This window comes from Balaenoptera ricei, chromosome 8 (genome assembly GCF_028023285.1).
Source record: "Balaenoptera ricei isolate mBalRic1 chromosome 8, mBalRic1.hap2, whole genome shotgun sequence".
NCBI classification, from domain to species: domain Eukaryota; kingdom Metazoa; phylum Chordata; class Mammalia; order Artiodactyla; family Balaenopteridae; genus Balaenoptera; species Balaenoptera ricei.
Window position 1 is genome coordinate 62,890,093 of NC_082646.1, and position 13,055 is coordinate 62,903,147.

The 13,055-nt window shown below is 54.1% G+C and overlaps 3 protein-coding genes across 6 annotated transcripts in view; 2 read left to right on the top strand and 1 right to left on the bottom strand.

Annotated features, from left to right (window-relative positions):
- Nucleotides 1-497, top strand: part of ANAPC15 (anaphase promoting complex subunit 15) — a 75,931-nt gene extending 75,434 nt beyond the window's left edge. For 2 of the 4 annotated variants that reach the window (XM_059930888.1, XM_059930891.1), the window contains one exon: nucleotides 130-497. In XM_059930888.1, the coding sequence (XP_059786871.1) occupies nucleotides 130-189 (60 nt within the window). In that variant the 3' untranslated portion in view covers nucleotides 190-497. The remainder of the gene's footprint in view (nucleotides 1-129) is intronic. The other 2 variants (XM_059930890.1, XM_059930892.1) reach the window with 1 other exon arrangement.
- A 661-nt stretch (nucleotides 498-1,158) lies between these two features.
- TOMT (transmembrane O-methyltransferase) lies at nucleotides 1,159-4,525 on the bottom strand. The gene is made up of 4 exons (XM_059930880.1): nucleotides 4,453-4,525; nucleotides 3,298-3,572; nucleotides 1,974-2,170; nucleotides 1,159-1,479 (listed from the first exon to the last, which is right to left on the bottom strand). The coding sequence occupies exons 2-4, from the start codon at nucleotides 3,554-3,556 to the stop codon at nucleotides 1,159-1,161; spliced, it is 777 nt and encodes a 258-aa protein (XP_059786863.1). The 5' UTR covers nucleotides 3,557-3,572; nucleotides 4,453-4,525.
- Nucleotides 4,526-5,763: 1,238 nt separating this feature from the next.
- Nucleotides 5,764-12,951, top strand: LAMTOR1 (late endosomal/lysosomal adaptor, MAPK and MTOR activator 1). The gene is made up of 5 exons (XM_059930893.1): nucleotides 5,764-5,956; nucleotides 11,019-11,164; nucleotides 11,416-11,493; nucleotides 11,848-11,974; nucleotides 12,317-12,951. The coding sequence occupies exons 1-5, from the start codon at nucleotides 5,915-5,917 to the stop codon at nucleotides 12,407-12,409; spliced, it is 486 nt and encodes a 161-aa protein (XP_059786876.1). The 5' UTR covers nucleotides 5,764-5,914; the 3' UTR covers nucleotides 12,410-12,951.
- Nucleotides 12,952-13,055: the final 104 nt, after the last annotated feature.

The following is a 13,055-nucleotide window of genomic DNA, read 5'->3' on the forward strand; positions in this document are numbered from 1 at the left end:
TCTGCTCCTGGGCCCCTACCCCTGACCTCACTGGCAGCCAGCGGGTACAGAAACCCTGGATCCAGCCAGGGGCAGGATCTGGGACTGGGGCTGGCTGGGTGGCTGAGGCCCCTCCCCACCCACACCCAGCCTCCTCTCCAGGTGGACATGGAAGGCAACGAGCAGGATCAGGACCAGTGGATGATCTAGGTAGACAAGGCAGGGTGGTCTCAGGAAGATTCCAGGCCCACCCAACCTATCCTGGACCCCCTGCGGATCCAGCTGATCACCCAACCCCCCTCCCCCCACCCCAGTGCCTGAAAGCTCACCCTCGGGCACCTCCTTAGCCGCTGCCAGCACCTGGTATCCTTGGCCCCTCCCAGGCCATCAGTCTGCCCTTGAATCCGCAGGGCCTGAGCCCACCCCACCTTTCTGGCCAGCACCTCACCCCTTGGTTGCCAGATCTAGTCTCTTTCTAACTCTCTTTAATAAAGACACAGGACTGATTTTTTCCCCCACGTCTATTCCCTATTTCTTGGTGGGGCCTAGAGGAGTCCAGCATCTTGTTTTGAGCTTTGGGGAGACGGTTCTCAAGGGACTTCAGGCAAATCTACCTGGCCACGCCGGCTGGGGCTAGGGAAGGCCAGGGTAGCCCTGGCTGTGGGCCCAGGCTCCATTGCCATTTCCTCTGGCCCAGCTTGCACCCAGCCATTCCTGCGGGGCCTCTAACTCAGTGTTTACTGTTTCCTTTGATCCCACCTGGAATGGCATGGGGTGGGGTGGGGGGTGGGAGGCAGGCTTTCTGAGCGCCAGAACTGGGAGGCCCCTGGAGCTCTCCTAGTCAACTTCCTTGGTGTTAGAACAGATTAAATCTCAGAGCAGGGCAGGGACTCCCATGGAGTAACCTAGCAAATCAGTGACAGGGCTGTGTTGTGAGCTGAAGTCTCTTGCCTGTCAGTCCATGACTCTGGACTGGAAGGAGGGGGACCAGTGGGATCAAACAGCCTGACAGAACTTGAGGCCTCAGGTTAGTGTGGAGACAGAGGTGGGAGGAGAGCCTCCGTAGCCCTGAGCCCAGTACGGGTCAGTCCACAAGCAGGGAGGGGAGGGGATATTCTGAGGTCCTTGCTTGGTTGGGGGGTGGGGGGAGGCAGCAGTAAGTACCCCTGGGCCTGGACCTCAGCCAGGCCCTGCGTAGGTAAGCTGGGCTATGCCGTCCTTGATGGCAGGGAAGTCAGGGAGGCCAGTGTGGTGGAGGCGGCAGCGGTAGCGGCCACAGCTCTTGGCGTACTGCAGGAAGCGGGGTGCACCAGGGAAGAGCACGTGGTCAGCTAACACTGTGGCACCAGCTGGCAGCAGGGCATGGGCCTCCAGCAGTTGCAGGTCCCGCAAGTAACATCGGGGCCTGTGTGCCAGGAGCACCAGGTCAGCCCGATTCATCTGGTACTGGGTTCTTAGGCGCGGGATCACCTCCTCTGATCTACCCACGATGAGCTCCACCTGTGGGGGTGGGAGGAGTTGGAGGTGAGGGTGGGAGGGATTGTTCTCCCACACCAGACCCTACCGGGATCTGGCTTATTTTGTGCCAGGCCCTGGCCTAGGTCTCCATGTGTGTTCTCATATTTCCTCTTGGCCTCAGAACCCAAGAAGTCAGGATCAGCATTGTGATTTTCATTCTGCTAGTGAAGAAGCTGAGATTCAGAGGACAGGTGCTTTGCCCAAGATCACATAGCTAACAAGAGGCAGACTAAGGTTTGGACCCAGATTTGCTGGGCTCCAGAGACTTTCTTCTTAACTGCTTCTTTGTCATCCAGCAGCAAATACATGCCAATGACTTGGAACAGGAGGACAAGAGCTCATACACTCTCCAGGTTCACAGTTCCCTAAGTGGAGCTGTTTCCTTCTCCTAGGTGGGATTCCCCCATGGGGAAACTGGCTAGGGCAGGGCTTGGGGTGGCAGGAAAGAGACCAGGGTTGGGGAGGTGGGGGCTGACCGTGCGCTCGTCGAAGCCAGCCAGGCGGATGAGTTTTTCAGCCACTGCTGCTGTGCGTGGATCCCGCTCCACAGTGAGAAGGCGACCCCCAGGGGGCAGGGCACGGGCAATAAGCAGTGTGGAGTACCCGCAGTAGGTGCCCAGCTCCAGTGCACAAGCAGGGGCCTTCTCCTCCACCAGCCGCATCAGGATCTGACCTATGAGGGGAGATGGTTATTGCAGCAGACATGGGAGATGGTTATTGCAGCAGGCATGGGAGATGGATGCAGGGGCCCTCATGGAAAGGGGTCTCAAATGCCCACTTGCCAGTGCAACCCCCAACCAGCGGGAGTCTCATTTCTTTCTTGGATTACAGTCCTAGCAGACCCAGTGGTCTCCCTGTCCCTCTCAGCTTGCCTCCTTCACACCAACCACTAGGAATCTTTCTGACAAATCTGACCCTATTGCTCCTTGGTTCCTATGAACCTAAAGGCCTTTGGGATTGAACATCGGATCCTCAGCCTGACAGTCAGAACTTTCTTGGACCTGATCCTATCCTACCTTTCCAGTTTCAGCTCTCAATTCTTCCCACCACAGCCATCCCGAACAACTGTGCCCAGAGTCAACCATGCTGGCTCATTTCTTCATGCCACATTGAGATATGTGGCTGGCTTTGTCCTCCCCCACCTCTATCCTCAACTACCTGGCCAACTCGAAAGCAATCCCTCTAGGCCTGGTTCAGATGTTGCTTCCTCCAGGAGGGCCCAGGCAGAAACAACCACCAGGTTTCTGAGAGACCACTGTCCAGGCTCCTGAGAGACCTTTGCTAGACCTTCTAGTTTCATTCTCCCTTGATTTGTTCATTGAATATCTTTCTAACCATTGAACTGGATGAATTTCTTAAATGAGACTTTAAAAATACATGTGCTGACAGCTGGGACTCAGACAAATCTAGCCAGACAGCTACCCTGAATGGGCTGGAGGAGCCTCCATGGTGGGGGAGAAAGACTCAGACACAGATAATTACAAGGTTATGGGTCGTGTGCTGAGGTGGTTATTCCCCTGTATCATGCCCCCTTTGAGGCCAGCCTTTGTGGCTGATTCATCCCTGGCCTCTACCTCCTCCCCCAGCACCTAGCACACACCTGGTACAAAAGAGGTGGTGATAAATTTTACTGGATGAATGTATAACTTTGCCCAGCTCCCTCATTTCCAGAGGAGAAAAAAGAGACCCACAGAAGATCAAGAACCTGCCTAATTCACCCAGCAAGGCAGCGGCAGATCCCAGATCTTCCTTCACCATCTTGGAGGTGCTTCCTGGAGCAGAAGGCTAGGGAACACTGACCTTTGGCCGGCCCCATGTGGCTCAGGTACTCGCAGTGGCTGCTCCAGTGGTCCAGGGTGGTGAGGATATGACCAGGGTCCCCAGGCAGGGCGTGGGTGAGCACATAGCTGAAGGCCCGCTCCTCAATCCGCATCCCTGACAGGCAGTCTCGGAGGCTCCGGAGTAAGACCGTGCGTACCAGTAGTCGGAAGTAGTGGCGGTACCTCACCAGCAATGTCACCACCAGTGGCAGGAAGGCCAGCGCGATGGCGGGGGACATGGTCCCTACCTGGGCCCTGGGGTGGAGGAAGGGAGGGAAACCCACACGTGTCGTTTGCCTGTCATTTGTGCAGCCCTTACCAGTAGCAGTTATCCCTATATTTTACACTCCGTGGCTCAGAAAGGTTAAGTCCTCTGTCCAGAGTCACACGGAAGAACTAGGATTTGAATCCAAGCTGGTCTGATTCCAAGCCTATGTACTTTCAAGGACAACATACTGTCTTACGTTCAGCACCCAACCCCAAACTATCTCTTCCTACTCCTGGTTCATCTTCACCTTGCTCCCTCCACCCGTTTTCCCTTATCTCTGTAGTCACTCTTCTTCAGGACCCCTTTCACCAGTTCCTTCCTGAGTTCTCCTCCCACCTTACCCACTGCCTGCTTGGTCTCTGACCCATTACTGTGTAGCAAAAGAGCACAACTTTGCAGTCAGGAACCCCTTCACTGTCACTGTTCTGCCTCAGTAAAAGGCAATCAAAACACTCCATGGCGTGTTAGGACGAGATATCCTTACCACCCCAGGACTCTTCCCTCTGTCAGCATTTCCCTGGGGGTGGGAAGAGTCCTTGATTGTATATTTATTCTCCAGTCCTATCTCCCCTCCCCTGCACTCCCCTCCTCTCTTCTCTCTCAGCATTCCATTCACATTTACATTCACATATACACACAGCACATACTTTCCCCCAACTCAGCCTCTTCTCCCCATTCCCCCCACCCCCTGTCTGGGATAAGTGCCCTGTCTTCTCCCATGCACTGGACCGTCTGACCCTTTTGAGGCCACTGGTGGTGGTGACTAAAAATTAAAGTACGAGTGTATGAATGGGGTGAATAGGTAGGTGAGTGATGGTGAATCTGAATTGGTGTGCTTGGGAACCCACACTCAAGGGCCCTGCTTACCTGGGCTGGAGGCTCCTGCTTGGGGAAGATCAGAGCATAGGACAGGAGGGGGAGTCCTTGGGGTGGGGAAGAACCCTGAGGCAGGCTGGACTTGCTGTCAATTATTGATGCTGAGGCTGCTGCTGTCACCTGAGACCTGCAGTTCAAGTTACCAACCCCAGGGACAAGCTGGAGCTGCCTCCTACCCTTCAGGAGCCCTCAAAGAACTTACAGAACTCCAGGGTCTTGATTTGAGGGGTAATAAAGCTGCTGGGTTTGGTGACCTCTCCTCCAATCCCTTGGTTCAGGACATAGGGTATGGTGTGAGCCAAGGTGATGGGGAGGTTGTAAGTTACTCAATAATTCCAAATTCTAAGCAAGTGCCAAGGCTTGAGTCACAGACAAGAGTCGGATCCTGTCCCTGTCCCCCCGGAACTCCACCTTTGTTAGAAGAGACTGACAAAGGAACAGAGAATACAATATAATGTGAGCACTAGAAGGCATGCTCCATGAACACAGGGACTTTTGGCAGGCAGACCAGGTGGGGAGACAGTGTGCCAGGCCATGTGTGCAAGGTCCAGAAAGTCAATCAGGAAACTCCAAGTATTTCCCTGTGGTTGGTGAGGCATTCCCCCAACCCCTCCTCCACTACCCTGGGCTTGGAGTGGGTGTCAGGCTCTGCAAGATCTTGCATGACAGACTTGGACTTGTGTTGAGTCCAAGGGAAGATGTGGGATGGTTCTAAGAAGAGCACTGATTGTGAGCTTTGTGTGTTAGATTACTGTGACTGCTGTAAAAAGGCAGGATTGAAGAGAAATGCCTGAGGGCAAGGAGATCACTGAGGTGGCCTCTATCTCCTCCACCAGGATTGAGCTCCACTCTGCTTCGGTTTGTAAAGGTATAAGGTCCCTTCTTCCAGTAAGTCTCAGATCCCCAGTCCAGGTTGGGTGCCACACCCTCTGTATGTAGCCAGCCTTGGCGCCAGGCAACTGGGCCTACTGGTGTGTACTCTTGGAGCATAGAGCCTGGATCCTCCTCACCCCTCTAAAGGCATTTACCAGAGTATTTCATGACGGCAATTGGTATAAATTCGCTCACTGGCCCACAAAGGTAGCCTGGCAGCCACGGGAACACACAATACACTTAACACGTGGGCTTCTATAGCCGTCAGTGAAGGTCTCCGGCTGAGACCGGGAAGAGGCTTAAGTCATATGATCCGCCCCTCCCTTTCCTTGCATCACGTGTCTCACGGCCTGTCACGCAGCGTGTGCCTTCCCATTGGTTGGCTAAGATCACGCGGTAGGGGCGGGGCCGGAAGCCGGGGTTCCGGCGGCAGCCGCAGCGGCTAAGCTCCTCTGGGAAGGGGTAGGCGCGGGGGCGGTGGTTACTTGCTGGATGCAGGCGCGGGTCATGTGACCGGAAGGGCTCCTGACGGACGCCGTCCCTCCTCGGCGCGGCCTGAGCGCCCGGCCCGACCCCCGCCATGGGGTGCTGCTACAGCAGCGAGAACGAGGACTCGGACCAGGTGCGGCCGCCGCGGGCGGGGCTCGGGAGTGAGGGCTGAGATCCTGGGGCATGGGGCCCAGAGAAAAGGCTGCAGAAGAGGGTCAGCCGGACTGCAGGGCTCACTGAGTACGGGGGCCCGGAGAGGACAGATTACAGAGGAGACGCCGGGCCGGACTGCTACCCCTTTTAAAGCCCCAGTTCTTTCTGCACAGCCCCTGTGTTGGGATGTGCAGGCAGCCGCCTGTCCCGCTCGCTCCCGCGCCTTCCATCTTTCCCTACCTTCAGACCTTTACAACTTCAAGGATCCTCAGCCTAGGTCTCGGGGAAGTACTTTCTTCCCAGCTTCCTGTGCCTTCTCTGTGCTTTGCATTAACGGGCTTTGTGAATCCACTGTAGAGGTGGGTAAGCTGAGGCTCTGAGTTAGAGTGTCCCGATATGAATCAGGAATCTGTGTATACTCTGAATCCCTGGGGTTGAAGAAGGAAGGTCACTGCTGATCTGGGGTCAGAGAAGGCCTTTGGAAATTGGTGTCATTTGAGTTGATCAGTGAAGGTTTTAATAGACACAGTGAGGACATCAGGACGTGTGGGAAGTTGGAAAGCAACAAATCGGGCTTAGCTTTGGCTAGATTGGGGGGAAAAGAGAGGTGGGCTGGGGAGCTCAGTTTGGCCTGCCTCAGTGCAGTCCCTACCTGGGGCCTCAGGGTTCCTCTAGCTAGCAGGGTGTTTGTCCTGGGAATTTGGCTGTATATCTGATCCTTTTGCAGAAAGGATTAGGCTGGGAAGGCCTGTACAGTTTTAAATTCTGTCTCTTCCCCTTGGTGTATTCTAACTTCCTGCCACACTTTAATCCCTGCCCTGCCTGCCTGACCTCCTTTGAGGAGGGGAAGACCTTTTCAAGGATGAAGTCTCAAGTTATTGGCCACTTGCCTTTTTGGTTACCTCTAAGCCTGGATTGTACATTTCAACACAGAGACAAAAACTGTAGAAAGGTTTCAGCAGGTAGCTCACAGTCCGGTGGAGTAGATGGTCACAGAAACGGATTATATCACTGGTAAATGGGAAGTAGGTCTTTCCTCAGTGACTCATGTGAATCTATTTTGGGTCAAGGACTTAAACTGGGGAAAATGTCACTTGTATGGGAGGGATGGGTGGCCCCTGGGCCTCATTAAGCCTCCAAATGCCCAGTGAACATACACTCATATTTCTGTGCCTTATGTTAGGCATGCCATATGGCCAGTACCTCACACTTTACTCCAGCCTGTTAGAAATAGGAGACAATATCCCTGCCTACTGGGAAAGCTATGGTTTAATGGGAAATTATCCCTTAAACCATAATATGGACTCTTGCAGGGAATGAGTCAAGGGTTAACTCTTTATGAGAAAGGATACCAGCTTCTAGCTGGAATTGCGGTTTTCTTGAATCTCCACCTTCCCCTTGATGGGTTTTCATTTCTGTTTCTAACCCCCAGAGATGGTGCTTGATCAGTCCTGGGTGATTTGAGGCCTCACGTGGCGAAGGTCCGCTTACTACCTAGTCTACAAGCCACAACCATTCACTGTCCCCTCTTTCGGGTCTTGGGCAGGCTCCTCTCCCACTCTCACATCGGACCCTTTGTTATAATAATAAAGAGAAATGTATAACATGTTACAGTTTTCAAAGACCTTTTACAGTTATCTCACTTGATTCTTGCCAAAACGTCTGTCATATAGGTACCAGTTATGTCTATTTAAATGTGAAGAAGAACTTCAGAGAGGCTAAGTGATTTAGCCAAGGTTACAGAGCTGAGAAGTGCCCCAGGCAAGGTATTTTGATGCCAAGTCATGTCTTTATCCGTTGGGTCGAGCTGTGTGTTCTAGCTGTGCCCACAGACCAGGTGGCTAGTGATAGGCCACATACGTGTCTGTGTTAGAGTAGCCAGTGAAGCTCTGACTCCCAGGTTGACGTTGACTCCAGGACAAACCTTGGTGTGAAAAACCTCCCCCATGCTCTAGTCACCCTTTTGGGGATGGGGTGATGTTATTTGTCCACTCTAATTGTGGTAGCATGGCCTCTTCCAGGAGTCTAGGTCTCAGGAAAACAACCTTGTTCTTGAAGAACCCCTTATCCTGCAGGAGGATCTGTCTGAAGTGGGGCTGGGGAAAGGATGGACATATAAGAAGAAACAAACTCTGGCTTCATTATGGAGCTGGCTTTCCTTAGAGATAGTTTAATCTTTGGCAAACATCTTGTTTTTAGTACTTAGTTTGTGTTTTAGGGGGTCGGGGTGTCTAGCAGTTGGGAGCCGATGAGGCAGAAGCCCATAGCTTCTGTCTCATGTTGTTGGGAACTGGGGACATGGGCAACCTAGGCTTGAGACAGAAGAGTAATGTCAAAAGGCTGGCCCTGCCTAGGGCAGGGCAAGCAGGGTAGGAGGAAGTGTCCTCTGTAAGCAGAGTTGTGGAGCTGTGGGCAGGGGAGCTGGGAGCCTGCAAGTGTGAAAGTCTGGTAGGAACTGAGATAGGCCTGAAACGGAACACTAAGGAGTCTGGTGGTCTGGCACTGAGGGCTGGTGAGTCCGCTTTAGCCAGGATGGCCCCTTGTCTCTGGTTTTGTCCTGGGCACCCTTGTTCTTTATGCTTTGGATAGATACCCAGCATATCCACTTATCCAATTTGCAGCTGACACAAAGCCAGCAGGGATTTGCAGCTGATGGGCTCAAGGCAGGGTTGTATTCAGAAAGATTGCAGTAGATAAGAACAAGGGGCTACAACAAGACAAGGAGAAATAACACGTAGAATTATACAGGACCAGGGAGACTTGGTTTGGTCCCAGGTCAGTTCTAGGGGTTGTGGTGATTAGCACAGGCTAGCAGAAACAGGGCTGCTGAAACTAATGAAACCACATTCACAGAGGTGTGGTGGCTTGGCAAGGGAGGGAACAACTCCAGCTTTTCAGGTAAGGATACACCGGGAGCACCAAGTTTGGTTCTGGGAGTCCCACACAAAGAGAGCATCAGAGGAGAGGAGAGTGATCACCTGAGAGTAGAAGGGACCTGCCCTCAAGAAGGGACACTTGGGGACTTCCCTAGTGGTCCAGTGGGTACGACTCTGCACTTCCAATGCAGGGGGTCTGGGTTCGGTCCCTGGTCAGGCAACTAGATCCCGCATGCACGCCGCAACTAAGAGTTTGCATGCCACAACTAAGGAGTCCGCATGCCGCAAGTGAGACTTGGCGCAGCCAAAATAAATAAATAGAGGTTTAAAAAAAAAAAAAAAAATGGGACACTTGGGAATTTCCCTGGTGGTGCAGTGGCTAAGGCTCCGTGCTCCAAATGCAGGGGACCCGGGTTTGATCCCTGGTCAGGGAACTAGATTCCCACATGCTGCAACTAAAGATCCGGCACGCTGCAACTAAGACCCAGTGCAGCAAAATAAATAAATAATTTTTTTTTAAAAAAAGGGCTTCCCTGGCGGCGCAGTGGTTAAGAATCCACCTGCCAATGCAGGGGACATGGGTTCAAGCCCTGGTCCAGGAAGATCCCACATGCCGCGGAGCAACTAAGCCTGTGTGCTACAACTACTAAGCCTGCACTCTAGAGCCTGCGAGCCACAACTGCTGAGCCTGCGTGCCACAGCTACTGAAGCCCGCGCGCCTAGAGCCCATTCTCGGTAACAGGAGAAGCCATGGTGATGAGAAGCCCATGCACCACAACGAAGAGTAGCCCCCACTCGCCACAACTAGAGAAAGCCCATGCGCAGCAATGAAGCTCCAACGCAGCCAAAGATAAAATAAATAAATTTATTTAAAAAAAGAGAAAAGAAAAAGAAGGGACACTTGGACTATGGGACCCAGAGTTTGCAGCTGGGACTCCTGTCCTGAGATAATATGAGGAATGGCTATTGAGAGGTTGGACTTGCTTTTCCTTGGGGCCCAGGGCCTTGTCTGGCCTCACAGGGCCTCTCCATCCTGGGAGGAGACAGCCTTGCTGGGGAGGATCTGATCTGGGGGATTAGGAGGGCCATTCTTTTTTTTTTTTTTTTTTTTTTTTTTTTTAATAATTTATTTATTTATTTATTTATTTTTGGCTGTGTTGGGTCTTCGTTTCTGTGCGAGGGATTTCTCCAGTTGCGGCAAGTGGGGGCCATTCTTCATCGCGGTGCGCGGGCCTGTCACTATCGCGGCCTCTCCTGCCGCGGAGCACAGGCTCCAGACGCGCAGGCTCAGCAGCTGTGGCTCACGGGCCTAGTTGCTCCGTGGCATGTGGGATCTTCCCAGACCAGGGCTCGAACCCGTGTCCCCTGCATTAGCAGGCAGACTCTCAACCACTGCGCCACCAGGGAAGCCCCAGGAGGGCCATTCTTGCGCTTCTGACTTGTATTAGTTTCTCCTCTACACCCCACTGTTTTGGTATTTTCCACCTCCTCTGTCTTCCAGCCTCCAATATCCTTTCTCTGCTGGGGGCTGGAGCATTTTCTTTCTTTCTTTTTTTTTTTTAAATTAATTAATTAATTTATTTTTGGCTGCATTGGGTCTTTGTTGCTGCGCGCGGGCTTCTCATTGCGGTGGCTTCTCTTGTTGCAGAGCACAGGCTCTAGGCATGCGGGCTTCAGTAGTTGTGGCACGCGGGCTCAGTAGTTGTGGCTCACAGGCTCTAGAGCGCAGGCTCAGTAGTTGTGGCGCACGGGCTTAGTTGCTCCACGGCATGTGGGATCTTCCCAGACCAGGGCTTGAACCCGTGTCCTCTGCATTGGCAGGCGGATTCTTAACCACTGCGCCACCAGGGAAGCCCTGGACCATTTTCTGAAGCTGCAGGGCTGTTACTAAATACCTGCTTTGTGCCTCTGTCCATCTTTTCAGGGCCTCTAAGACTGCTTGGTTCCACTTTAATTCATCCTAGACCACCAGCTTAGCTTAGCTTCCAAGGGCAGGCAGGATCTGAGCCTTAGAGCTGACATTCCGTACAGTGGGCCACTTGAGATATTCCTAATAAAAATATTTTTGGTGCTTAAAGGTCAGAGCTGGGCTGAGAAGAGAGCCTAATAAAGGTGAGTTGGACTAAGGGCCTCAGGGCTGACGTCTCCCCCCATGGCCTCTCCTAGGACCGAGAGGAGCGGAAGCTGCTGCTGGACCCTAGCAGCCCACCCACCAAAGCCCTCAATGGAGCCGAGCCCAACTATCACAGCCTGCCTTCTGCTCGCACCGACGAGCAGGCGCTGCTCTCCTCCATCCTCGCCAAGACAGCCAGGTGGGCATCACAGGACCGGGCCTGGCGCAGACCTCCTCCATCCATATGAAAGACTGGGATGGAGAGCCAGGCCCAGGACGTGGGGGATGGGACAAGATCAGTGGGAAGAGGTGCCTCTGGGCCCAGCCCTGCTCCTGTGGGCAGGCAGGGACACTGGTGTCAGATAGCCCTGGAGTTGGCACCTGGCAGTGAGTCTTGTTTGTCCGTCTCGGAAGCACCTGTTATGTCCTCTCTGCCTCTTCTCCCCAAAGCAACATCATTGACGTGTCTGCTGCAGACTCCCAGGGCATGGAGCAGCACGAGTACATGGACCGGGCAAGGCAGTACAGGTGAGCCCCTGGCCAGCTTGGATCCCTCAGGCTACTTGGGCCCCTCCCTTCCCCTCCCTCTGATCCAGCTTTGGAGCCTGCGCCCCAGTCCAGGCTTCTCGTTTGGGTGTGGCCCGGAGGGTGGCCCCAAGTCACTTGGGTGTCTCAGTAGATGGTCCTGTTGACCCAGTTTGCCCCATGACACTCAAGGGTATGGAGACTAAAGGAGGTCGGCCTGGAGTGGGTTCGTGGTGAGCTGAGGCTGCTGTCACCTGCTTCTCTGGTCTGAGGAAGTGAAGCTTGCCTGGGCTGGCTGGGCCGACTGTGGCCTGACTGCCTGTCCCCACCCTCACCCTCCCCCTCCCTCTCGGCCAGCACCCGCCTGGCTGTGCTGAGCAGCAGCCTGACCCATTGGAAGAAGCTGCCGCCGCTGCCGTCCCTCACCAGCCAGCCTCACCAAGTGCTGGCCAGCGAGCCTGTCCCCTTCGCCGACTTGCAGCAGGTGAGCCACCCCTCGCCCCGGCCCTGCCCGCTGGGTGGCAGCGAGGTACAGGGTTCGCCCCTCCACCTCAGAGGAGGTAGGGAAGTGGAGTTAGGGAGCCTGGTAGCCTGTGGGCCCTGCTCACTCCCACCTCACTCTTAGTTTCTTTCTCCTCCCCATCCCCTCTCTTAAACCTTCATTCTTTTGCTACTCTTTGTTCTTCCCTTCTGTCTTTCCCATCCCTTTCTCTTTGGCTCCCTGTCCCCCATCATCCCCTCTCTGGCCATCCATCCCCTCCCCCTGCTTCCGGATCTCCCTTCTCACCCGTCTCTCTGTTCCTCTCTCCCGGTCCCTCTGTCCCAGGTCTCCAGGATAGCTGCTTATGCCTACAGTGCACTTTCTCAGATCCGTGTGGACGCAAAAGAGGAGCTGGTTGTGCAGTTTGGGATTCCTTGAAGAGAGGGGCCCCTGGACAGCTCTTCCTCTCCTCTCTTCACTCCGTCTCCACCCTGCCTCCCCTGGCCCCCAGCCTCACTGTGGCTTATACAGTATCCTAACCTGCTACTAATCACAGAAGAAAGTGGAGGAGGAGGAGAAGAGTGAGGCGAGGAGCCTGAGCAAGTGAGGATGGAACAAGGGAGGGTAGAACCATTTGGGACTGGCCTTCGAAGCCCTGGCCAGGGGTGGGGTGGGGGGGTCACAGGGACAGGGCCTGGTGGGTCTTCACCGTCACTGGGAAGGTGGAGGTGCCAGTGTGAGGGTGATCACTAGGGGGCCTCTTAGGACCCCCTGCCCACCCTTTCTTGGCCTCACTCCTGTCCCCCTCTCCCTGACTTGGTGCTCACATGCACCTCACGAGGGCTTGTGACCAGGGTCTGGATGAGCTTGAATTTGAATGAATTGAGTTTGTATTTCTAGCACCCTGGGTTTTTACATGTTTGGGGTTTTTCTGTTTTGGTTTGGTTTGTCACCCTCGATAAAGGAAGTGTATCCATCTGTGTGCTGGTTCCAGCCCCTCTGTCCTGCCCACCACCCTACTACTTACTTCTGGCTACTCAAGTCTGTGAGCAGCGAGGTGGAGGAGGGGGAGGGGTCATCTTCT